The sequence below is a fragment of the Heterodontus francisci genome, chromosome 1, assembly GCF_036365525.1.
Source record: "Heterodontus francisci isolate sHetFra1 chromosome 1, sHetFra1.hap1, whole genome shotgun sequence".
NCBI lineage: Eukaryota > Metazoa > Chordata > Chondrichthyes > Heterodontiformes > Heterodontidae > Heterodontus > Heterodontus francisci.
This window is the reverse complement of record NC_090371.1, coordinates 34,279,462-34,306,311: the sequence shown is the minus strand read 5'-3', so window position 1 is coordinate 34,306,311 and position 26,850 is coordinate 34,279,462. Positions and strand designations below refer to the sequence as shown.

At 43.9% G+C, this 26,850-nt stretch overlaps 1 protein-coding gene across 3 annotated transcripts in view; it reads left to right on the top strand.

Annotated features, from left to right (window-relative positions):
• LOC137368701 (uncharacterized) overlaps positions 1 to 26,356 on the top strand; it is a 36,233-nt gene extending 9,877 nt beyond the window's left edge. For 2 of the 3 annotated variants that reach the window (XM_068028877.1, XM_068028871.1), the window contains exons 2-5: positions 4,265 to 4,400; positions 8,350 to 8,527; positions 11,378 to 12,039; positions 22,654 to 26,356. In XM_068028877.1, the coding sequence (XP_067884978.1) occupies positions 4,284 to 4,400; positions 8,350 to 8,527; positions 11,378 to 12,039; positions 22,654 to 24,279 (2,583 nt within the window). In that variant the 5' untranslated portion in view covers positions 4,265 to 4,283 and the 3' untranslated portion in view covers positions 24,280 to 26,356. Of the gene's footprint in view, positions 1 to 4,264; positions 4,401 to 8,349; positions 8,528 to 10,061; positions 10,305 to 11,377; positions 12,040 to 22,653 lie in introns of those variants that run through there. The other variant, XM_068028883.1, reaches the window with a different exon arrangement.
• Positions 26,357 to 26,850: the final 494 nt, after the last annotated feature.

Here is a 26,850-nt window from a genome sequence, read left to right as displayed (position 1 = left end):
ACTGACTGAAGATGCAACACAACATTCTGGCTTTAATAGCCAGCAAATGGGTTTCCTGAGCTGTATGCAAGTCACTATTGACATCCTGGGGGTTACCATTGACCAAAAACTGAACTGGAGTAGCCATATAAATACCATGGCTACAAAAGCAGGTCAGAGGCTAGGAATCCTGTGGCGAGTAACTCACCTCCTGACTCCCCACAGCCTGTCCACCATCTACAAGGCACAAGTCAGGAGTGTGATGGAATACTCTCCACTTAACTGTTGTTGGAGCTGCACCCATCCAGGCAAGAAGCTCAACACCATCCAGGACAAAGCAGCCTGATTGACACCCCATCCACAAACATTCACTCCCTCCACCACCAACGCACAGTGGCAGCAGTGTGTACCATCTACGAGATGCACTGCAGCAACTCACCAAAGCTCATTCGACAGCACCTTCCAAACCCACAACCTCTACCACCCAGAAGGACAAGGGCAGCAGATCCATGGGAACACCACCACCGCCTGCAAGTTCCCCTCCAATCACACAGCATCCTGACTTGGGACTATATTGCTGTTCTTTCACTGTCGCTGGGTCAAAATCCTGGAACTCCCTTCCTAACAGCACTGAGGGTGTACCCAGCCCACATGGACTGCAGCAGTTCAAGAAGGCGGCTTACCACCACCTTTTCAAGGGCAATTAGCGACGGGCAATAAATGCTGGACTAGCCAGCGATGCCCACATCCCACGAATGAATAAAAAAACTGGGGTCAACCAGGCGAGAGCACAGCAGCAAGCTGATTCATTGAAACTAACAGGCTGGAAAGCCTTTGAACAGTGAAACTCGATAGCTGCTGCCCTGCTTGGAAGAGAGGCTGGTGCTCACAGCCCTTCTTTTGAGAGTGTGCTGTCGCTGCTTCAAAGGTGAATTCCAACTTATTGGAAGTCAGTTCACCTGTCTTGGACATCACTCACCTTAATCTGCACTTCCATGCTGTCAGCCTTCACTGTGGCTTGGGAGCTGCTTATGAAGCTTGACCTTGGACCTCTGATGAGGAACATTAGGAGCAGTACCAGCAACACCAACAATATGAGGAGCGGTCACAGCAAAACCATCAGCAGCATCAGCTGCCTTCTCCGCAACCACGTTCCACTCCACAGGACAGAGAGGATGAACACAAAGTTACAGCTCGAAGGAGGTGAGATCCCCACCACAGGGACTACAGGCAGAGGATCAGCTCTCTCAACAAGTATGAGCACCAGTGCCTCATGAGGCTCAGGCTTTCACAGCAAGTTGCTTATGTCCTACTTCCCAGTGGACCAGGTGGAAAGGCATTGCCAGTGGTCGTCAAGGTGGCTGTCACTGGAGGGCACCTCTCACCTCTGCTCTTTGCCTGTCCCTGGCATTCTTCATTCCATTCTCCTGCAAGGAGAAAGCAGAGAGTTGAGAGTGTGAGAAATGGATTGTGTGTGAGGAGGAAGTACAACATTTGTCGTGGGTGACGTGAGGCATGGGTGTGAGATGGCATAAAGATGAGGTGAGTGTGAGTGTTGACTGTTCAGATGGGGATATGAGGAGTTGCCTGGAGTGAGAGGAACAAGTGGAGCTGCAAGATCTGTTGGTCTAATGAGTGTTGCGCAGGAGATTGCTGGAAAAGTCAGAGTGTGGGGCTTGGCACCTGTAAGTGTTATACCACCCACCTTTCCTGCCCTCCTGAAGTCCTTGAACCTCTTGGGCACAGTCTCCACTTTCGAGGGGCCACAGTCCTGCTGCTCACTTCCTCGACCATTTCCATCCACTCCTGCTTGTTTTAAGAGGCTGGCCACTTCCTCCCGCCCTTGGCAATCATCACCTCACTTCAGTTGCTCAGATCCTGCAGCAGGTCCTCCAGGTAAGAGTCTGAGACTTGGGGGTGGGGAGAGGGGTTGGTTGTTGTGGGGCAGCTTTTCCACATCTCCTTTCCATTCCTGTGGTTGCAGAAGCCCCACGTCACGAATCAATGTACAGTTCAAACATTCTGACTCTTGCTGTGGTCACTTTAACTCGAAATCCCTCTTTTGACAGACTTGGCACATCACTGCACTGCCCTCTCTGATTTAATAGCAGGCTTTGCCGTCGCTCCTTAACTCAGCCACAGCATTAGCATCCCGCTTCCGTGTTTCTGGACCAATCAGAGGTTCCCAACTGTTATTGGCCTCCCCGCTGTGTGTCAGTCTGTTTAGATAAAATTCCACCCATTAATTGTGAATGATGAATGGAGGGAGATGCCTGCCAAATCCTCTTCCTCTGTTATCGGCTGATAGCACTGCATCTGCCTTCCCCAGGCTGGTCCTCAATGTTGTGAAAGGCACCATATAAATGTAAGTTATTTCTTTCACATACAATCTGTTGTTACGGCCACGTGGTGTGACATGGGTGCTTCCCACTATTCAACTCCCCACCTGACCGCAGCAAGTTTATTTTTATTAGGGGTTCATCCCTTGGTGTTTTATTTTTCAAATAAACAGACACTGACAGGTTTTCTTGTATGTTTTATAAAACTGCAAATCAGTTGTTTATTGATCAACATGCCTTATCCCAAAATCGTCGCAACCTCATTCACTCATGCATTCTCTCACATACACACAAGAAGAGACAGATAGTGAAGGGAAAAAGAAAGGTGACTTTAAGTGCGGGATGGGGGGGGCGGTGTGGTGAGGTCATGATAAACCTGTTGAATTCTCTAGGAAATCAAGTTCTCGATGGATGCAGGCCTGAGATTATTGTAGATTTCTCTCTTGATTGAAGATTCAGTTGAAGATGTTGGGTAACTTGGTTCTCACTGCTGTGTAATGTAGATGTAGGATTTTGCAGCAGGGCATATGCCTTCTGGCTTGGCTGGAACACAAGCTGATAGAATGTTGCGTCCCTCTCTCTCTCTCTCTCTCTCTGTCGCTGGCTGTCTTTTTGTAAGGTAAAGCTATGTTACCTCCCAGCTCCTGGTAGGAAACATTCCCATCTCTTCCCCACGGTGATCACACAATGACCCAAAATGTAGCTACTTCACACCTTCTTTGTTTCAGAAGAAGACATTCAATTCTGGAATGTTTTTAGGATGGGGTGCAATTGACACCTCTTAGTTTTGAAGATTTGTCCTTTGTCTTTGTCAGACAGTTTGAATACACAAAAGACCAATCCCTTTTTCTTCGGCAGTCATTTTGGACCATTGTTCACTTTTTAAAATAAAGGTTCATTTTTTAAAAGACAAAGTCTGTTTTTCATAACTCTTCAGAGTTAGTCCATAGTTTGTATCATCGCACTTCTGTGTGCGAGACACTGTTTTATCTTTTTACTCCTAAAATACATGCAAACTCTGAGTGTGAGCAGCACCACAGGATGTTTGCTAGTAATTAATTTTACATTTCATTTGCACAGGCAAGTTTGCTCAGAAGTTATCATCTATAAAAAGTGAACGGACATAATTGACATGATGTTGGGAGGGAAGGAAGAGAGTAGAATGGCTAGCTTTTATTTTTGAAGTTTTTTCTATTTTAACCATTTCATTTTCTTTCCCCCTGTGCAGCCACCTTCAGCTGGAATAGCCTTTCATTCTGTGATATGGAATTCTCATTTTATTATTGCTGCTTGCTGATGGGGGTCACACATGCACGTTCAGCAGAGCTAGCTGATTTCATCAAGTATTTCTTTCCCCTCGGTACAACTTTGAGGGATTCTTGCCTCTGCTAGTTGGGGAGTCTGGGACTAGGAGTTATAGTCAAAACATTAAAGTCACACTTTTCTGGAGTGAAATTAGGAAACACTTCTTCACACAAAGGGTGGTAGAAGTTTAGAACTCTGTTCCCCAAAAGGCAGTTGATGCTAGATCAATTGTTAATTTTAAAACTGAGGTTGAAAAATTTTTGTTTGCAGAGGTATCAAGAGTATATGGAGCGAGGTCACAGATCAGCCATGATCTTTTTGAATGGCAGAACAGACTTGAGGAGCTAAATGGCCCGTTCCTTTTCCTATGTTCCTATGTTCTGACAGATACAAAGGTAGGCAAAATATGCTCCCAACAACACTGGACATCCAAAGGATTGAAGATCTCTGATCATCTGACTGGGAGGCAGTTGTTCTGGAGTCTCTGCTAATGATGCATATCATAACAACTTGTAGGACTTGTGCTTTTTTTTCCAATGTTGCGGTTTGCCTATCTGACCTTGCCAGTCGTGATCTGTAGTATTGTTTTGACTCTGTATGCAGTTAAGAATGAAGAGATAACCTTTTAACGTTTTTTTCAGGGTTTAAAAACAAATCACTATGTCGTATGTGAGTGAAGAGCTACACAAGTACATAAGGAGGAGAATGACAGATTTTTTGATAATAAATACAGTGGAATTATTACCATATCTTCCTTGCCTTACTCAGATGGACCGGGTAATTCCATTTCTATCGCTACAGAAAATTACAACACATTTATGATAGGAACTAAGATATTATCAATTTTTGTTAGTTCTTCATTTATTTGTACAAACTAGATGCAATTTCTATTAATTTAATATGGTAGAAGTTGCTTTTTATATGTAAAAAACTTTTGTTAGCTGTACTTACAGAAACTGTTTTGCCTGTGGAACTGTTGGCGTTAGAATTTGAAGACTGCCTTTGTTCTTCCAATACCGGTAACGAGGGGTGATTTAATACCAACATATGAATTAGGAGCCGGAGTAGGCCACTCGACCTCTTGAGCCTGCTCCGCCATTCAATAAGTTCATGGCTGAACTGATTACTCCACATTTCCACCTACCCCCGATAACCTTCCACCCCCTTGCTTATCAAGAATCTATCTACCTCTGCCTTAAAAACATTCAGCTGTATTTTGTGGGCCCCCGAGACTGGGTCGGAGGCAGGGAGAGACCCATAGAATCATGGTGGGGGGCAGAGGGCCAAGTGATTTTGTCGGGGGTGGGATAGGCCGACAACAGCCTTTCTTTCCAGAGGCCAATTGTGTCCCTTAGGTGGCTTATTAATGGCCACCGAAGAGCCTCTTCCCACCACCGCTGGGATCTAACTAACAGCAGGGAGTACCTGCACCTTGTGGGGAAGGCGCCTTGTAAAATGAGACGCACTGCCTGCGGGCTTTGGCGATGGGGTCCCTCTTCTGTGGGCAATCTGTGGCCCATGGAGGACCCCTGCCGACAAACCCTCTATCTCCATGGACACCCCCCCCTCCCCCAAGACTTCACTCCCACCCTTCTGGACTGGCACTGTCAACCCCACCACCTGAGGTCCGGGGTTCCAGCGCTGGGCCTGGTCTGTGGTCTCTGCAGTACCGGTAGTGCCCACTGCTCCCAATGGCACTGCCAATACTGCTGAGCTTCTAGCCCTGTGATTGGTTGGTAGCTCTTGGAGGTGGGATCCCCATCTTTAAAGGGACGGAGATCCCGGCGCTGGAAACTTGACCTCCGGAACAATGGGGGATCATGTCGGTGCGGGGGGGGGGGGGGGGGGTGGGGGGATGAGGAGGAGGGGGGCGTGCAAAAGGCCAAGGCGGGGACCCCCTGCCTTTTCAGGCTGGTGCCAGGAGTCCTTCCGCCTCCACAAGATTCTGGCCATCATGTGTAACCTGGGTGTGATTAGAATCCAGAAAATATTTTAAAAGACTGAATGATTTGATTTGGCTTATGAAATGAAAGCATGATTAAGATATGCGGGACCAGTGACCAGAACTCTATTAGCTTCAAGATAGTTATGGAAAAGGATAGGACCGGTCCTCAGGTTGAAGTCCTAAATTGGGGGAAGGCTAATTTCGATGGCATCAGACAGGAACTCTCAAAAGCTGAAAGGGAGAGGCTGTTTACAGGTAAAGGGGCGTCTGGCAAGTGGGAGGCTTTTAAAGTGAGATAGGAAGAGTTCAGGGCCGGCATATTCCTGTTAGATGGAAGGGCAAGGCTGGCAAGTTCAGGGAACCTTGGTTGACGGGGATATTGAGGGTCTGGTCGGGACAAAGAAGGAGGCATATGTCAGGTATAGGCAGCTGGGATGAAGCGAGTCCCTCGAGCAGTATAGGGGATGTAGGACCACACTTAAGAAGGAAATTAGGAGGGCGAAAAGGGGCCATGAGATTTCCCTGGAAGATGAGATAAAGGAGAATCCTAAAAGATTCTACAAGTATATTAAGAGTAAAAGGGTAGCCAGGGAGAGAGTAGGTCCCCTTAAGAATCAGTGTGGTAATCTATGTGTGGAGCCACGGGAAATGGGCGAGGTCTTAAATGAATACTTCTCATCTGTATTTACCGTGGAGAAGGTCATGGAAGCTAGTGAGTTCAAGGGAGAGAACAGCGATATCCTGGAGCATATCAACATTACAAAGGAGGAGGTGTTGGAGGTTTTGAAGTGCATTAAGGTGGATAAATCCCCAGGGCCTGACCAGGTGTATCCTCGGATGCTATGGGAAGCAAGGGAGAAGATTGCTGGGGCCCTGGAAGAGATTTTTGTATCATCGTTAGCCACGGGTGAGGTACCAGAAGACTGGAGGATAGCTAATGTTGTGCCTTTATTTAAGAAGGGCAGCAGGGATAAGCCAGGGAACTACAGGCCGGTGAGCCTTACACCAGTGGTGGGAAAGTTATTGGAAGGGATTCTGAGAGACAGGATTTATATGCTTTTGGAAAGGCATGGTCTGATTTAGGGATAGTCAACATGGCTTTATACATGGGAAATCATGTCTCATGAATTTGATTGAGTTTTTCGAGGAGGTGATCAAGAGGATTGATGAGGGCAGGGCGATGGACTTTGTCTACATGGACTTTAGCAAGGCCTTTGACAATGTCCCGCATGGTAGGCTGTTCCAGAAGGTTCGAACACATAGGATCCAGGGTGGGCTAGCAAATTGGATACAAAATTGGCTTGGTGATAGGAGGCAGAGGGTGGTAGTGGAGGGTTGTTTTCCAGATTGGAGGCCGGCGACCAGTGGTGTGCCGCAGGGGTCAGTGCTGGGTCTTCTGTTGTTTTTCATATATATATTAATGACTTGGATGTGAATGTAGGGGGCATGATTAGTAAGTTTGCAGATGGCACCAAAATTGGTGGTATAGTGGACAGTGAAGAAGGTTGTCAAAGGTTACAACAGGATATAGATAAACTGGGAAAGTGGGCAAGGGATTGGCAAATGGAATTTAATGCAGACAATTGCGAAATGATGCATTTTGGGAAGTTAAACCAGGGCAGGACATATACAGTGAATGGCAGGGCCCTGGGGAGTGTTGTTGAGCAGAGAGACCTTGGGGTGCAAGTACATAGTACCCTGAAAGTGGCAACACAGGTAGACAGGGTGGTGAAGAAGACAAGGCTTGCTTGCCTTCATCGGCTGAGGCATTGAGTACAAGAGTTGGGACGTCATGTTACATTTGTACTTAAGGTTGGTTAGGCCGCATTTGGAATACTGTGTGCAGTTCTGGTCACCGCAGTACAGGAAAGATGTGATTAAGCTAGAGAGGGTGCAGAAAAGATTCACAAGGATGTTGACTGGTTTGGAGGGCTTGAGTTATAAAGAGAGATTGGATAGGCTGGGTCTGTTTTCCCTGGAGAGAAGGAGGCTGAGAGGGGACATGATATAAAATTATGAGAGGCATAGATAGGGTAGATAGCCAGAATCTGTTTCCCATGGTAGGGGTGACTAAAACTAGAGGGCATAGATTTAAGGTGAGAGGGAGGAGGTTTAAAGGGGATCAAAGGGGTAAATTTTTCACACAAAGAATAGTGGGTATCTGGAATGAGCTGGCAGAGGAGGTGGTGGAGGCAGAAACAGTAGTGACATTTAAGAGGCATCTAGACAGATTTTTGAATGAGCAAGGCATAGAGGAATATGGAATTAATGCAGGCAGATGGGATTCGTATAGATAGGCATTATGGTCGGCATGGACGCGGTGGGCCGAAGGGCCTGTTTCGATGCTGTACGACCCTATGACTCTATATGCAGACTTCCCATTTCCCTCTGAGTCCATCCCTCGAAAAAACTCTTCACTGAAGTCACTTATAACAGCACTTCCAAATTCCCAACAGTCTAGCCTTTGACCCTCCATTCACCATGACCTTTCTGGAGCTACCAATCTGCTCAATGGCATCCTCATTTGATGAGGAGTTAATGAGTTTGATAACTTGTAATTTATTTAAACAAAAATATCAGCATTGAGGTGATGGAAATAAATTGAAAGGAAATGCAAATAGCTGAGGAAGAAGCGATCTGCAAAAGACCTACTCAAAAAAGGTGTGAAAATAGATGAAATTAGATTGAAAATTAGATGGCTTTATCACAGGTGGAATGAAAAAAACAATAATTTTCCTGAAATGTACTATAGACAGAGATCTCTCCGTTTCACCCTTGTAGGAAAAAATAAAAGCTGAAACCAAACATGAAGGCAATGAGGCAGCTGTACCCACTTTGTTGGATTTGGTTCGAAGACGACAGAACTGGGAAAGGCAGTTGATAAATGCTCTACGAGAGAAAGAATACATTGATCTTGCAGACGATTTAGAGCAAAGACTCGAATCTCTAGCTCCAAGAAGTAAGTATCATGGTGATGATTCTTACATTAAAAGTTTTCATTTTAATTATGATTACATGCTTATTATCATAGATTTTGAAATTGGCAATATCCACCACAAACTAAGAAACACCAGCAAAATTCAAAAAGCATAAAAGGTTGGTCTTGGCATACAAATGAAGAGTCTGTTTCCAGATTCAGGGATCGATTGGCACAACTGTGCAAGTTTTAGGAATGTGTAAAGGCGCTAAGAGTGGCAGCACAGCTCACACTATTTCTCCATTTTAATTTTATAGATGTTGTCGGAGCAGTGCTGTATAAAATGCAGTCCCAACATGGACTGGTTGGGTTGCAAGACCTGTTTCCGTATTGTAACTCCTTTGCAAATACACCGATCTTGCTATTTGTCAAATTGTCTGCCAACTTAACAAGTTGTGTTTCTGGTCTGCAGTAGCACCTCATTATGCCCTGACTAAGGAATAAGACTTAAAGCCATGGAGCTTGAGAGGGTTGGTGTGCCTTATTGAATGGAGCCAGAGCTTTTTGAGTGAGGCTAGGTGGGTACAGAGCAGAACTGAACACTTGAAGAAGATCTTTGTGTCTGCATGTGAGCAGAGCCAGAATTGGGGTACTTCTGATTTGGTGCTATCAACCACGCATTTGAATTTGGATGTTAGAATTTTTAGTTATCGAGAAAACAATGGCAGAACTTTTCAAAAATCATTTTGGGTGATTGGATTATTTCATCAACAAATTTAGAGGCAGCCAGTTATGCAATTTTGAAATACTTCCAGAAATCTTGATATTAAAGCATTATCAAAAACCATGACAGCAGGAAACACAGTTTGCAGCCAGGATGTTTTGCACATGGCAAGATTAAAAAGTAATAGATAATTTCTTCAGAAATTTTATTTCGCCATAGATTTTTTTCCAGTGATTGATAACTCTTAAAGTTGCACAACTTGTGGAAGTACTTACCCTTTTTCATGTCATTTTGTGAGGCTTATTCTGAATACTGAAATTATTGAAAGAAAAAATTGAGAGAGCAAGAATCTTCCTGAAAGAGTGCATTAATTCAATCCTAATGGGCATGGCCCTGTTTTAGAAAGAGAGTAATAAAAGAGGAGAGTTTTGTACTAAACCAACAAGGCTCAGACATTTTTTTGTTAAATATATTACATAGCTTCAAAGCTGGATTTTCATATCCACGAGAGTCTTAGTCAAGGTGGGTGATCTTGACCATATGCATTTATCTACAAACAGCAGTTTTCTGGGTTTTGTTCTCCACTTAGCCTTGCAGATTTACCACTGTTGGACATAAGTCCACTCTTGGTTGCAACTACAGCTAACTGTTTTATAGGATTCTGTCAGCTGTGGCTCAGTGGGTCGCGCTTTCACCTGCAGAGCCAAAAGGCTGTGGGTTTAAGCCCCACTCCAGAGACTTGAGCAAGAATTCTAGGCTACCATTTCAGGGCAGTGCTGAGGGAGTGCTGCACTGTCAGAGGTGCCGTCTTTTGGATGAGACATTAAACCAAAGCCCTGTCTGATTTCTCAGATGAACATAAAAGATCAGCTGTCACTATTTCGAAGAACAGCAGGGGAGGTTTCCCCGGTGTCCGGATCAATATTTATGCCTCAATCAAAATCCTGAAAAAACACATTATCTCGCTATTTGTGGGAGCTTGCTGTGCAGAAGTTGGTTGCTGCGTTTCTTACAACAGTGACCATGCTTCAAAAATATTTCATTGGATGTAAAGTACTTTGGGATGTCATGAGGTCATGAAAGGTGCTGTATAATGTAAGTTTTTCTTTCTTGAAGCCATACTGAAAGCCCTTTTCATTCCTCTTTAACACCCTACATAAATAAACTGCAAGGGAGGAATTTTTGTGTAGTTCGAATATTAAAAAAATGCAAGGGTAAAGAAGGATATCCCATTCACACTGAATACTCTTGGTGCGTCCATTCCACTGGGTTATATTCAGCCTCAAGTGAATTATGTGGATTCATTAGTAGATCAAGCCCTGTTGCCACCAGGGACAACTCAACTGGCATAACACAATATAGACTAAGATGCTGTCACTACAACCTACGGTTTTGGTGCCCTTAATATTTGATTTGCAGTATGCAGCCAGAGATTCTTACTGACTGAAGGAAGGTTGCTTAGAATTTAAGTCACTCTGTTGCGATCTCCATCTTTGTGAGTTCACTCTTTCTTGTTCTCTATCTCTTTTGCTCATGTTTTGTCTCTCTTTCAATCATAAGTGCACTCTGTCTCTTGCTCACAGTGTCTCAAATGTACTCTCTGTCTTGCTTCTGCACACTGAGTGTGTCACTTGTGTTCTTGTGCATGTGCTTTCTGTCTTTTGTATTTTCTCTCATGACTCTCACTCTCTAATGTTTCATGCACACATACTGTCTTCCTGGTGTTCTGCAGCTCTTGCACCTGCTGCCTGTTTTCTTCTTCTTGCTCTCTTCACTTGCTCCCCTTTCCTGTCTTCCTTCCCCATCTACTTGCTCCTTTCCCATCTCCTCTTCATTGTTTTCCCTCCTTTGCCCTCGAGCATTCTCTTTTTCCTAGCTGGAAAGTCAGGGAGGTGAATTATACATGAGTTGTTGTGTATGTGACATTGTATGATAACTATGTCATCAGTCAAAGTAGAATGAGGTGACTTTAGAAAATTCAGTTGTTTGGATCATTGAAGGTTAAAATGTTAATTCTGTAAGCACTTTCATTTCATTCAGTACTTGGAAAATCAGTTTTATTAAGTAGAGCAAAAAATAATACACTTGACTTGTATAATACAACATAACCTAATTTTTCAAACAGAATATAACTTTAGAAAGTAATCACCTCTAATGTCCTTTTGCAGGGCCAATAGCGAATGCATCTGCATTGTCGCATCCTAACAGTGCTGCTGTTGACCTTTCAATGGTTCATGATGCTCATCCTCCAAGAGATCCATTCGTTGTTTCGCATCCAACCAAAACTGCTGCTGACTTTTCAATGGTTCCTGCTGTTCCTCCCCCAAGAGTCCCATTTGATGTTTCACTCACACATAACCCTTCAAGCTCAGCCACTGTTGCTGACAATTCAGAATCCTTTCCTAAAGTCTTTCCTCCTGCAGGCTACTTGCCAACCCAGCCCACGGTTGGCAGCTCTGTAGTGCAGTCCTTGGCAAATACACCTGTAAATCAGCCCTCGGCTGGCACACCTGTAGTGCAGTCCTCAGCAAACGTACCCGTAGTGCAGTCTTTGGCTGGCACACCTGTGGTGCAGTCCTCAGCAAACATACCTATGGTGCAGTCCTCAGCTGGCACACCTGTTGTGTCTTCCTCAGCTCCCACTGCCAATCAGCAGCCCTCAGCTTTATTAGTTGCTATTTCAAACACTTCTACTGCATCGTCTTCTGTGTCTTCGATTGCCTCTGATTCAACCCCTCAGTGTCATTCTGCAGAGTTTAAAGTACCAATTCAAGAAATGGGAAACTTGGTGGATACAGAAAGAAACAATGATTGCAAGGTACCCATGCAGGTAATATAGCTATTTATCCTTCTGGTCCTTAATTGATATGATATGAAACTCCACCATTGATGCTCCTATTCAGATCTACATGGAGTTAACTGAAGGCTACAAGTAGTGCTTAAAAAGATGTTGTTTGGTTTTTAAGTTTGTTTCTGGATTCATATCTATGTATGCTGACTCTATTGGTTTGCACTGGAGTGCTGACTTGGGTTGCATTAGAGTGTTAAAGTGGAAGTTCGGTGAGGAGGGAGTGAGGAGCTCCTTTCATTTCCTACCTGTCCTCAGAGTGAGGGGAGCTGAGAGTCTCCAAAGAGCACAGCTGACTGGTGAGTAAGCCCTGGTGGGTATTTTTCAAAGTGGATTGAACTGTAAGTCATTGTTTTAGCAAGACTTAGTTGTTTTTTTTTATTATAATCTTCTAAAGTTTTAAATTTAAAGGGTTTAGTCATGGCAGGAGAGCTTGAAGCCGTGGTTTGCTCCTCTTGCAGCATGTGGGAATCCGGGAACATTTCCACTCCCCGGGACCAGCATGTGTGCAGGAAGTGTGTCCAGCTGCAACTCCGGGAAGCTCGGGTTTCAGAACTGGAACGGCGGCTGGAAACACTGTGGAGCATCTGTGAGTCTGAGAGCATTGTGGATAGCACGTATAGAGAGGTGGTCACACCGCAGCTGAAGGGACTTGAGGGAGGAAGGAAGGGAATGGGTGACCACCAGGCAGTCCAAGAGAATCAGGCAGGTAGTTCAGGAGTCCCCTGGGGTCCCGCTTGCAAATCAGTATTCCATTTTGGAGGCTGATGTGGCTGGTTCCTCCAGGAAATGCGGACAGAGCCAAGCTTCTGGCATCGCAAGCAGCCTGTCTGCACAGGAAGGGGGAAAGAGAGGAAGAGCAATAGTAATAGGGGATTCTATAGTCCGGGGACCAGATAGGCGCTACTGTGGCCATCAACGTGACTCCAGGATGGTGTTTTGCCTCCCTGGTGCCAGTGTCTGGGATGTCACTGAACGGCTGCAGGGCATCCTGAAAGGGGAGGGTGATAAGGCAGAGGTCATGGTACATGTCAGTACCAATGACATAGGTAGAAAGAGGGATGAGGTCTTGCATCAAGAATTCAGGGAGTTAGGCAGCAGACTAAAAAGCAGGACCTCTCAGGTTGTAATCTCTGGATTACTCCCAGTGCCACGTGCTAGCGAGTATAGAAATAGGAGAATAGCACAGATGAATGCGTGGCTTAAGAGTTGGTGCAGGAGGGAGGGTTTTAGATTCCTGGACCACTGGGACCGTTTCTGGGGAAGGTGGGACCTGTACAAGCGGGACGGTCTACATCTGAACCAGAGGGGGACTAACATCCTTGCTGGCGGATTTGCTAGTGCTGTTGGGAGGAGTTTAAACTAATTTGGCAGGGGGAGGGGATGCAGACTCCTAGCAGAATAGGGACACAGCTAAGCACAGGAAAGCGAACAAGTCAGAGGGAATACAGCGGAAGTAAGTTTCAAGGGAGTAAGACCAGGATGGAAGGCCTCTACTTTAATGCCAGGAGTACTGCAGGTAAAACGGATGAGTGAAGGGCAATGATTGACACGTGAAATTGTGATATAGTAGCCATCACGGAGACATAGTTGAGGGAGGGGCAGGATTGGCAGCTCAATATACCGGGATATAGAATCTTCAGGAGAGACAGAAGAGGGGGTAAAAGAGGAGGGGGCATTGCAATATTAGTTAAGGAGTCAGTTACTGCAGTAAGGAGAGATGATATCTTGGAGGGGGCATCAAATGAAGCTTTATGGGTAGAGTTTAGGAATAAAAAAGGACAGCCACATTGCTAGGTGTTTATTATAGACCCCCAGATAGTCAGCGGGAAATTGAGGAGCAAATATGTGTGCAATTTGCAGAGGTGTGTAAAAATAATAGGGTAATTATATTAGGTGATTTCAACTTTCCCAACATTAATTGGGATAGTCATCGTGTTAAGGGCTTAGATGAGTGGAGTTCTTAAAATGTATACAGGAGAACTTTTTAGCTCAATATGTAGAGGATCCAACAAGGGAGGGTGCAGTGCTGGACCTAATTCTGGGGAATGAAGCAGACAGGTGGCTGATGTGTTGGTGGGGGAGCATTTTGGTGATAGCGACCACAACATGGTACAATTTAAGCTTGTTATGGAGAAAGAAATGGACAAGTTGCAAAAAACGGTTTTGGATTGGGGGAGAGCGAATTTTAGTAAAATAAGGCAGGATCTGGCCAAGGTAGACTGGAAAGAGTTACTTGTCGGGAAATCTACAGAAGAGCAGTGGGGGGCATTCAAAAAGAAAATGGGGAGGGTACAAGCCCAACATGTTCCCTCTCGGGTAATAGGTAGGAGCAACAAGCCCAGAGAGCCATGGATAACCAGAAACATTCAGGGTATGATGAGAAGGAAAAGAGAGGCTTTTAGCAAATACAAGGAGAGCAAATCAACGGAAGCATTAGTGGAGTACAGAAAGTGTAGGATGGAGCTTAAGAAAGCAATTAGGAGAGCAAAGAGGGGATATGAGAAAGCTCTGGCTGGTAAAAGTAGGGAAAATCCCAAGATATTCTATAAGTATATCAATGGGAAGAGGATAACCATGGAAAGAGTAGGACCCATTAGGGACCAAGGGGGAAATTTGTGGGTGGAGCCAGAGGACATTGGTAGGGTGTTGAACGAATACTTCACATCTGTCTTCATCCAAGAGAATGAGGATGTAGATATGGAACTTAGAGGGAGAGACTGTGAGGTTCTTGAGCAAATTGTCATAGGGAGTGACAAGGTATTGGAGGTTTTGGAAGGCTTAAAAGTGGACAAATCTCCAGGTCCGGACGATTTGTGTCCCAGGATGCTGTGAGAGGCGAGGGTGGAGATTGCAGGGGCTCTGACCCTAATTTTTAATTCCTCTCTGGCCACGGGGGAGGTGCCAGAGGACTGGAGAACAGCTAATGTGGTCCCACTATTTAAGAAAGGTTGTAGAGATAAGCCAGGGAACTACAGACCAGTGAGTCTCACTTCAGTGGTAGGGAAACTATTGGAGAAAATTCTGAAGGAGAATATCTATCACCACTTGGAGAGGCAAAATTTGATTAGGAATAGTCAGTATGGCTTTGTCAGAGGGAGGTCATGCCTAACAAATTTGATTGAATTTTTTGAGCATGTGACCAGGTGTGTAGATGAGGGTAGTGCAGTTGATGTAGTTTACATGGATTTCAGCAAAGCCTTTGACAAGGTCCCACATGGGAGACTTATCAAGAAAGAAAATGCACATGGGATACAAGGTAACTTGATAAGGTGGATTCAAAATTGGCTTAGCTGTAGGAGACAGAGTGATGACAGATGGCTGTTTTAGTGACTGGAAGCCAGTGTCCAGTGGCGTACCACAGGGATTTGTGCTGGGTCCCCTCTTGTTTGTCATTTATATAAACGACATAGATGACAATGTCGGGGGTACGATCAGTAAATTCGCGGATGACACAAAGATTGGCCGAGTGGTTAACAGTGAGATGCAGTGTCTTGGGTTACAGGAAGATATAGACGGGATGGTCAAATGGGCAGAAAAGTGGCAGATGGAATTTAACGCTGAAAAATGTGAGGTGATACACTTTGGAAGGAGTAATGTGACACGGAAGTATTCAACGAATGGCCTGACACCGGGAAGTTCCGAGGAACAAAGGGACCTTGGCATGTTTGTCCATAGATCTCTGAAGGCAGAAGGGCAGGTTAATAGGGTGGTGAAAAAGGTATATGGGACACTTGCCTTTATCAATCGAGGCATAGATTACAAAAGCAGGGAGGTCATGTTGGAGTTGTATAGAACTTTGATGAGGCCACAGCTGGAGTACTGTGTGCAATTCTGGTCGCCACATTATGGGAAGGATGTGATTGCATTGGAGGGGGTGCAGAGGCGATTCACTGGGATGGAACATTTAAGCTATGAAGAGAGGTTGGATAGGCTTGGGTTGTTTTCACTGGAGCAGAGAAGACTGAGGGGTGACCTGATCGAGATGTACAAGATTATGAGGGGCATGGACAGGGTGGATAGGGAGAAGCTGTTCCCTTCAGTTGAAGGGTCAGTTACGAGGGGTCACAAGTTTAAGGTGAGGGGCGGGAGGTTTCAGGGGGATTTGAGGAAGAACTTTTTTACCCAGAGGGTGGTGATGGTCTGGAATGCCCTGCTTGGGAGGGTGGTAGAGGCAGGTTGCCTCACATCCTTTAAAAAGTACCTGGATGAGCACTTGGCACGTCATAACATTCAAGGCTATGGGCTAAGTGCTGGCAAATGGGATTAGGTAGAGAGGTCAGGTGTTTTAATGCATTGGTGCAGACTCGATGGGCCGAAGGGCCTCTTCTGAACTGTATTATTCTGTGATTCTGTGATTTTGTGATTTTTGTAAGATTGAAAAAAGTAACAAATTATCGTTTGAGGGTTCATTATGCCTTTCTTTGCTTTTTTCCCATTTAAGTAAAGTTGAAATATGTAAAATGGAGTGTTGTGGCGCAGTAGTTAGCACCGCACCCTCACAGCTCCAGCGACCCGGGTTCAGTTCTGGGTACTGCCTTTGCGGAGTTTGCAAGTTCTCCCTGTGACTTCGTGGGTTTCTGCCGGGTGCTCCGGTTTCCTCCCACAGCCAAAGACTTGCAGGTTGATAGTTAGATTGGCCATTGTAAATTGTCCCTAGTGTCGGTAGGTTGTAGGAGATTGGTGGGGATGTGGTGGAGAATATGGGGTTAATGTAGGATTCGTATAAATGGGTGGTTGTTGGTCGGCACAGACTCGGTGTGCTGAAGGGCCTGTTTCAGTGCTGTATCTCTAAATTAAATAAAATAAATAAATAAATAAACTCTGCTGTGAGCACAACCATTATCATAAGTTACTCTGTCAAAAAATCAACCAGGAGTCTGATAAGTCACAGAATCGTTACAGCGCAGAAGGAGGCCATTTGGCCCATCGTGTCTGCACCAGCCCTCCGAAAGAGCAACTCCCTCAGTTCCATTCCCCTACCTTCTCCCCGTAACCCTGCACATTCTTCCTTTTCATATAACTATCTAATTCCCTTTTGAAAGCTTCAATTGAACCTGCCTCCACCACATTCCCAGGTGGCGCATTCCAGACCTTAACCACTTGCTGCGTGAAAAAGCTTTTCCTCATGTCATTTTTGCTTCTCTTACCAAATATTTTAAATCCATGCCCTCTCATTCTCGATCCTTTCACGAGTAGAAACAGTTTTTCTCCATCTACTCTGTCCAGACCACTCATGATTTTGAATACATCTATCAAATCACCTCTCCGCCTTCTCCAAGGAAATCTATCTCCTTAACTGAAATTGCTCATCCCTGGAACCATTCTCGTGAATCTTTTCTGTACTCTCTCCAATGCCCTCACGTCGTTCCTCAAGTGCGGAATTGGATACAATCCTCCAGCTGAGGCCAAACTAGTGTCTTATACAAGTTCAACATAACTTGCTTGCTCTTGTACTCTATGCCCCGATTAATAAAGCCCAGGATACTATATGCTTTATTAACCGCTCTCTCAACTAGTCTGGCCACCTTCAATGACTTATGCACATATACACCCAGGTCCCTCTGCTTCTGCACCCACTTTAGAATTGGACCCTTTATTCTGTATTGTCTCTCCATGTTATTCCTACCAAAATGAATCACTTCACATTTCCCTGCATTGAACTTCATCTGCCACTTGTCTGCCCATTCCACCAACTTGTCTATGTCCTTTTGAAGTTCTACACTATCCTCCTCACAGTGCCTCCAAGTTTCGTATCATCTGCAAACTTTGAAATTGTGCCCTGCACACTAAGGTCTAGGTCATTAATATATATCAGGAAAAGCAAGGGTCCCAACAGTGATCCCACTACAAACCTTCCTCCAGCCCAAAAAACATCCTGGTAGCAGGGAATACAAAAAGCTCTTGTGGCAAGTGAATTGTAAATCCTTATTAAAAGTTAACAGAAATTGCCATCAGAACATAACTTGTAAGCTTAAAACATTATATGAATGTCAGCAGTGGATAGGCAATGGCAAACATTTAAAGAGCGCATGGATGAACTGCAACAATTGTTTATTCCTGTCTGGCACAAAAGTAAAACGGGAAAAGTAGCCAAACCATGGCTTACAAGGGAAATTAGAGATAGCATTAGATCCAAGGACGAGGCATATAAATTTGCCAGGAAAAACACCAGACCTGAGGATTGGGAGCAGTTTAGAATTCAGCAAAGGTGGACCAAGGGATTGATTAAGAAGGGGAAAATAGAGCAAGCTTGCGGGGAACATAAAAACTGACTATAAAAGTTTCTATAGGTATGTGTAGAGAAAAAGATTAGTGAAGACAAATGTAAGTCCCTTACAGTCAGAAAAAGGGGAATTCATAATGGGGAATAAAGAAATGGCTGACCAACTAAATGCATACTTTGGTTCTGTCTTCACAAAGAAGGACACAAATATCATACCAGAAATATTGGGGAACACAGGGCTTAGTGAGAGAGAGGAACTGAAAGAAATCAGTATTAGTAGAGAAATGGTGTTGGGGAAATTGATGGGATTGAAGGCCAATAAATCCCCAGGGTCTGATGGTATGCATCCCAAAGTACTTAAGGAAGTGGCCCTAGAAATAGTGGATGCATTGGTGGTCATTTTCCAAGATTCTATAGACTGGAACAGTTTCAACAGATTGGAGAATAGCTAATGTAAATTCGCTAATTAAAAAGGGAGGTAGAGAGAAAGCAGGGAATTATAGACCAGTCAGCTTGATGTTGGTAGTGGGGAAAATTCTAGAGTCCACTATCAAAGATTGTATAGCAGAGCACTTAGAGAACAGTGGTAGAATCAGGCAGAGTCAGCATGGATTTATGAAAGGGAAATCATGCTTGACAAATCTACTAGAATTCTTCAAGGATGTAACTAGTAGAGTTGATGAGGGGGAGCCAGTGGATGTGGTTTATTTGGACTTTCAGAACGCTTTGGACAAAGTCCCACATAAGAGATTAGCGTGTAAAATTAAAGCGCATGGGATTGGGGGTAGTGTATTGCGATGGATAGAAAATTGGTTGGCGGACAGGAAACAAAGAGTAGGGATAAATGTGTCTTTTTCCAAATGGCAGGCAGTGACTAGTGGGGTACTGCAGGGATCAGTGCTAGGACCCCAGCTATTCACAATGTGCATTAATGATTTAGATGAGGGAACTAAATGTAATATCTCCAAATTTGCAGATGACACAAAAGTGGGTGGGAGAGTGAGTTGTGAGGAGGATGCAGAGAGGCTTCAGGGTGATTTGGACAAGTTGAGTGAGTGGGCTAATGCATGGCAGATGCAGTATAATGTGGATAAATGTGAGGTTATCCACTTTGGTAGCAAAAACAGGAAGGCAGATTATTATCTGGCTATAAACTGAGAGAGGGGAATATGCAGCAAGACCTGGGTGTTCTCGTACACCAGTCACTGAAGGTAAGCATGCAGGTGCAACAGGCGGTAAAAAAGGCAAATGGTATGTTGGCCTTCATAGCAAGAGGATTCGAGTACAGGAGCAGGGATGTCTTGCTGCAATTATACAGGGCCTTGGTGAGGCCACACCTGGAATATTGTGTGCAGTTCTGGTCTCCTTATCCGAGGAGGGATGTTCTTGCTACAGAGGGAGTGCAGCGAAGATTTACCAGACTGATTCCTGGGATGGTGGGACTAATGTATGAGGAGAGATTGAGTCGGTTCAGATTATATTCACTGGAGTTCAGAAGAGTGAGGGGGGATCTCATAGAAACCTATAAAATTCGAACAGGACTTGACAGGATAGATGCAGGAAGGATGTTCCCGATGGCGGGGGAGTCCAGAACCAGGGATCATAGTCTAAGGATACGGGGTAAACCTTTCAGGACTGAGATGAGGAGAAATTCCTTCACCCAGCAAGTGGTGAGCCTGTGGAATTCGCTACCAGAGAAAGCAGTTGAGGCCAAAACATTGTATGTTTTCAAGAAGGAGTTAGATATAGTTCTTGGGTCTAAAGGGATCAAAGGGTATGGGGCGAAAGCGGGAACAGGCTACTGAATTGTATCAGCCATGATCATAATGAATGGCGGAGCAGGCTCAAAGGGCCAAATGGCCTACTCCTGCTGCTATTTTCTATGTTTCTAAATTGTTGTATGTGTTTAGACCTTGGAGAGAGTGTCGAAGAGATATAGCAGAATGATATTCGGGATGAGGGACTTGGAGAGAACAGAGAAGCTGGGTTGTTCTCCTTAGTGCAGAGAAGGCTAAGGGGAGATTTATTATAGGTGTTTAAAATTACAAGGGGCTTTAATAGTGAGTAAGGAGAAACTGTTTCCTTTGTCAGTAGTTCGAGGACACAGATTTAAAAATCGGCAAAAGATCAGATTTTTTATTACGCAGTGAATGTTATGATCTGGAATGCACTGCCTGAAAGGGTGATGGACTTTATGATAAAGCAAATTAAATATTTACTTTCAAAAGGGATTTGAATATATAGGGCAATGTGGAATGGGCAAAGGAGTGGGACTATTTGGATAGCTCTTTCATGATGGGTTGAATGGCTTCCTTCTGTGGTCGAAAATTCTATGATGCTTAAGTGTTCCTACATTACAAATCATTGGAGTGGAAGGTTGAAAATATTAATCAAAATATGACTGCAGAATTAAGGTTGAGGTTACTAAATTTGTAACAAAAAAAAAAATCAGGTTGCAATTTATTTTGACAGATTTTGGACGTTACTGTCTGAGGAGTTTTGTCAGGACTCTCAACAGAGAATCTTCATAAGCTAATATTTAAAGTGAAGTAGCACATCTGTTGTTGGATGATGTTTCAACATTTCCCCCCAACCCATCCCCACCCACCGTCCAAGGAGACGTACAATGGAGTCCTGCAAGTGTGTACATCGCATTAAATAGTGAGATGACATAATGTGAATCTGGCTTGTGAACTTTAAAAACGCATCCCCTTTTACCTGAAATAAAAACAACAAATGCTGGAAATACTCAGCAGGTCCAGCAGCATCTGTGGAGAGAGAAGCAGAGTTAACGTTTCGGGTCAGTGACCCTTCTTAGGAACCTTTTACCTGTGCTGGCTCTTTGAGAGATTAGCTCCTGATTTTGTTGCATGTCTTCTGTTTACTTCTTTAGCCACGTCTGGTTGTTTGTGCTCTGGCAGACAGCTCTTCCTGCTCTTGAAATCACAATAGCTTGTGTTATTGTGACCCAACGGAGTGAATTGTGGAATAATTTTCTGTGGAGTTACATAAATAAGAAAACATTTTGTTTGGTTCATATTTATGTCCAACCTGAAGTACGATACTATTAAGAATCTGACACCATTTCAATTTGTAAGATGTCTGTGTTGAAGCTAGAAAAAATTAAATGGTTATAATTGGCCAAATAGTTTTTTTTTTCCTGGTTCCATGTCTTTTTTTTTCCAAAGAACTTTGTATATGCTTTAAAGGGCTTCTCGATATGAATGCAGTGCCTGTTATTGGCAACAGATGTTTGGATGGCTGTCTCTTCAAAATCAAATACTTGTGCAAGATGAGCAAAAAACATTAAAATGTCAAAGCGCAAGCAAATGGCCGGATTTTGCCCCCCAGCAGAGCATGAATGGCACTAGCCATTCTTTAGACTTGCACTTGCCCATAAACTTTCTGTGGGTTTTCCACAGCAAGTTCATATTGACTAAGCATCCAAACAGCACAACACCCTTTTCAGGGTATCTGGAACTGTATGATCAGGGTAAGCAGCTGTGTATCTCCATAACCAATCAGATTACAGAATCTTAATAAGCAGGCAGAGTCTGAACCAAGAAGTGTAAATTAGAACGATGAATTCAATGTCAAATCAGGGACAGAAATCAAAATAGAGAGGGATAGAAAGATTGGATTGAGAGATAAAAGAGGCAGAAAAATTAAAAAAAACTACAATTAAAAGCTGAAGGAATGAGACTCCACACTTATTAACATTAATTTTCGGTCTCAGAGATGTTATTTGGCAGTAATTAAGACTTTCCATGCTCTTAAAAGGGTACTTAGACTGGACTGGACAGGCTCTAACCTTTCCTGAGTAATTTAATCATATCTATGACATCAATACAGCCATTTCACACCATTCAATAAATTTGAATGGTGAGTCAGACAATGGGATGCCATTTTCAGAAAGCTTACAGAGGAACATCGCATCCCATATGGCGACTTCCAGATTTTTGCTTTTAACTGCGCATGTGCAATCGATGGAAATTGCTGTTCGATTTGCATGTAAGGGTGAGCGCTATAAATTTAGCTCATTATCTTTAACAAATGACTGACTCCTGTCGGAGAATCCTACATTGTGTCAAACGATGCTCGCTTTTAATGTGGGGAGATGCTATGGTTAAAAACTTATGTAAAATAATTTGAAAATGCCCAACAATTTGTAAGTAGATAGAATTTAGTCTAAAAAGTTTACAATAATGGATTGGAGTTCATTGCTGTATGTTTTTTGGGCCTATGTATTTTGACATTTTACATATAGGTTATTTAACACAACTTGTGTTTTATTGCATTTTAGAAATGAAATTTATGTTCTTCATAATTCACTCAGCTCTAAGTTGACTTTTCTTTTTTTACTTTTAAAGGAGAAAATGGTTACTTTTGATGATTCAAAGCCCACTGATTCTTCCCGAGGTCCAAAGAATCGGATTATAAATTCGGATCAGAATAACTTTGGTGATAAAAACAAAGTAAATGAAATATTCGCACTCAGCACTGGTCAAGCTAAGAGAGAAACAAAAACCGATCAAGCTACAGCAGGTGGCCCTTTAACATGCAGACAAGTACAACCACAAAGACCAGCGTATCAGTCAAATAATGATGATGATTATCGGGATGTCGATAAACCAGAGATATTGATGAGTGTTGTTCCGAATACGCAATCAGAAACTGTAGTTGCCTTTAATTCGCCTGAAGGTGGCTGTTCAATAACAAGTGGCGATTTACAGCTTAGTGAATGCAAAGTGGACAATTCAAGAAGCAATGGTTCGGACAGCTCCCCCCCATTCACCAGCCTTAATCCAACGGATATGTCCAAACAGGCCAGCCCTTTGAGTTTGGGTGACAGCAATAATAGCGGAGCTAATGTTTCTTGTGATTTCAGTGACAAAAACTCAATCAAAGAACAAAAGATTCAGGCACTACAAGGTTACCAAAATGATCAAGTGCAAAGGAGCTTCTATGATGTTCACAATCCATTGAATATACAGTTGAATTTTGATGCTCAGAAGAAAATAATCGAAATAAGTGAAGGTGTTCGCCCTGATCGAGAAGACATTTTAAATCAAAACGTAAATATTGAGTACGAGCCTAAGACAATGCCTTCACAGGTGCATCACATTGAAATTGCACAAAGTGTCCCTGCATTTGCAAGCACACTTTCTGTTCATGATAGGGCTGACTCTGAAGTTGAATTCATGAGAAATGTGCAGGCCAATAACAGTACAGATTCAATTTCCAGCAGTGACCTAATGCTAAGTTCTTCTGATAGTGGTTGCTCTTTTGGAGACGGTTCAATTAATGCTGATTCTGTTAATGAGCCAAGTGTTCATGCGGAACAAGACTCCCAAAATTCAAACCTGCTGAACAATAACCCACAGTTTCAGCCATGTCAGTTACTTGGTGTGCAAGTACCAGCTCAGCTTGATGGCACGGATGCTTTTCAAGAAAATGCATTACAGCAAAACCAAACTATTGAGCATGGATGTGGACCAGATCTTATTGGAGACCAGAGAATTCATTTTGATTGTAACCATGAAGGCAAGTTTACAGAGACAGAATTGAATAAAAAATCAAGCATAGAAGTAAATGTATCAAAGAGGGGAGATTCATTACACTCTCATGACAGTGAAATGAGCCACGGTAAATGCAACGCTTACCCTGAAGTAGAAAACACAGATCTTAGCTATGATGACATTAAGGTACATGTTGGACACATTTATCAGGAACCTGATTATAAAAATGAAGCGTGCAATGCTCGCAAATTTGAAGCTGCAAACTTGGGAGATGTTAGTGGGTGCGATTTCAGGAAAGGCTCTAACAATGCTTTGTCCACTGAGCATGTTTCTTTGGCCTCAAAGGAAAGGTCACAAGCCAGACAGCCAGTAAATCCAAATGAGGATTTACCCCAGTCTAATTATCTATTTGTTTCAATGACAGTTCTGGTATTATCAGTTGTTGCTACGTGCATATGGAAATACTATCATAAATAGGAACAAGTGTGGCTCAAGCAATTTCATTTATTAAAAATTAATGCTGAAGTGATTTTAAAAAGTTCACAATATAATTTCAGTTGGTTGTTTAGGAATAGGAGAATAATCCTAGTATGCTTGGGAGGTGTTTTGTACTCATCGCATTTTCATTGCAAATCTATAGTTGAAACCTTTTCAGGATGTTGTAGGGTATTCCCAAGTGCAGAGGCACCCGCAGTAAATATCATACTATTTAAATGTTATTTGAGTAACCAGTAACGTATAATCTTAGTGAACAATGAAGAGGTTGCAAGGCATCATGGGGCTTAGCCAACTTGACCACATTCCACACAGGAGCTGAGTAACATAAATTCAAACAAAGACTCATTAAATGGAAAGCAGATGTCCTTGTGGAATGCTGATAAAGGTACCAGCCTGTAACGAAGTCAAGATAAGATGGTATGCGTACATGAGAACCAAGGATAATGGATAAGAGGGAATGGAAAACATCATGAGTTTCTCCGTCTCCGACGCATCTGCTCTGATGATGCTACCTTCCATGACGGTGCTTCTGATATGACCTCCTTTTTCCTCAACCGAGGATTTCCCCCCACTGTGGTTGACAGGGCCCTCAACCGTGTCCGACCCATTCCCCGCACCTCTACCCTCACCCCTTCCCCTCCCTCCCAGAACCGTGACAGGGTTCCCCTCGTCCTCACTTTTCATCCCACCAGCCTCCATATCCAAAGGATCATCCTCCGCCATTTTCGCCACCTCCAGCGTGATGCCACTACCAGTCGCATCTTCCCCTCCCTTCCCCTGTCAGCATTCCGAAGGGATCGTTCCCTCCGCGACACCCTGGTCCACTCCTCCATTACCCCCACCACCTCGTCCCCGTCCCAGGGCACCTTCCCTTGCAATTGCAGGAGGTGTAATACCTGCCCCTTTACCTCCTCTCTCCTCACTATCCCAGGCCCCAAACACTCCTTTCAGGTGAAGCAGCGATTTACTTGTACTTCTTTCAATGTAGTATACTGTATTCGCTGCTCACAGTGTGGTCTCCTCTACATTGGGGAGACCAAGCGCAGACTGGGTGACCGCTTTGCGGAACATCTCCGCTCAGTCCGCAAGCAGGACCCTGAGCTTCCGGTTGCTTGCCATTTCAACACTCCCCCCTGCTCTCATGCTCACATCTCTGTCCTGGGATTGCTGCAGTGTTCCAGTGAACATCAACGCAAGCTCGAGGAACAGCATCTCATCTACCGATTAGGCACACTACAGCCTGCCGGTCTGAACATTGAGTTCAATAATTTCAGAGCATGACAGCCCCCCACTTTACTTTCATTTTTAGTCATTTTTAGTTCTTTTTTCTTCCTTTTTTTTTGGCATTCCTTTTTACATTTTTTACAATCTTTTTTTGTATTTATTTCAGTTCATCTTAGTTTGTTCAGTTTGCTCACCCACTGTTTTTTTCAGGTTGTTTTTCTTCAGGTTTGCACTTGCTGATGCTCAATATTCAGTATATTCACACCTAATCTGTACTAATGCTTTGTCTTTCAACACACTATTAACATATTGTTTGCCTTTTCCCCGTGACCTTTTGGTCAGCTATGTGGCCTGGTCCAATCTGCACCTTCTCCTTTGTTATCTCTTGCCCAACCCCCACCTCACTTGTTTATAATCTGTGACTTTTCTAATATTTGTCAGTTCCGAAGAAGGGTCACTGACCCGAAACGTTAACTCTGCTTCTCTTTCCACAGATGCTGCCAGACCTGCTGAGTGAATCCAGCATTTCTTGTTTTTGTTTCAGATTTCCAGCATCCGCAGTATTTTGCTTTTATTATATGAGTAATCCCCTATCTGTCTATGGACCAGTTGTGCAGTCCCTCCATGCCTAGCAACCACTTCTATTGGCTCTAATAATCAATGTATATGATCTGTAATCGTTGTGATTGGACCATGTCCAGCCAGGATGGGCTGAGTAACTGTTTGAAAATGTATAAGTATTGATGATTTTCCTTTGTTCGGTGGAGAGGCATCTGGACAGCCCAGTGACCTGCTCCCCGCTGGCGTAACTAAATAAACTGTTTGACATTGGAGCAGACCTGAGTGTCGAGTGATTCTTCTAGATTCATTCCCGCTAACAATTGGCGTAGTCGGCAGGATCAGGTGTAAGTCAACTCTTCTGCGACTCCGATATCCCAATCACCCAGCCTGAGCCTGAATTAAGAGGACCTAGTCCCACGTGACAGCCAGGATCAAGTGGGCGAGGGGAACAAAGGGGCCAAGGGGGAGTTGGCTGGAGCCTGATCCCAAACTTGAGAATAGGATTCGGCGGTCGCTTGATGCCATCAGGAATACCGGGTGAGTATCTTTAAAGCTTATCCCGGGGCCGGGTTGTGTTTCGCGACCGACGAATGCCAAGTTTGTGAACAGGATCTGAGCAATGGTCAGACGGTTGTAGGTAGTTGGTTAAGATACATAGGCACTGTCGAGAAGGGTTTGGAATATATGTATGCGTATATATATCATAAGCTTGTTGTGTGAAATACTGACAGACTTGTGACCCGACAGTTAGCCAGGAGACGGTCT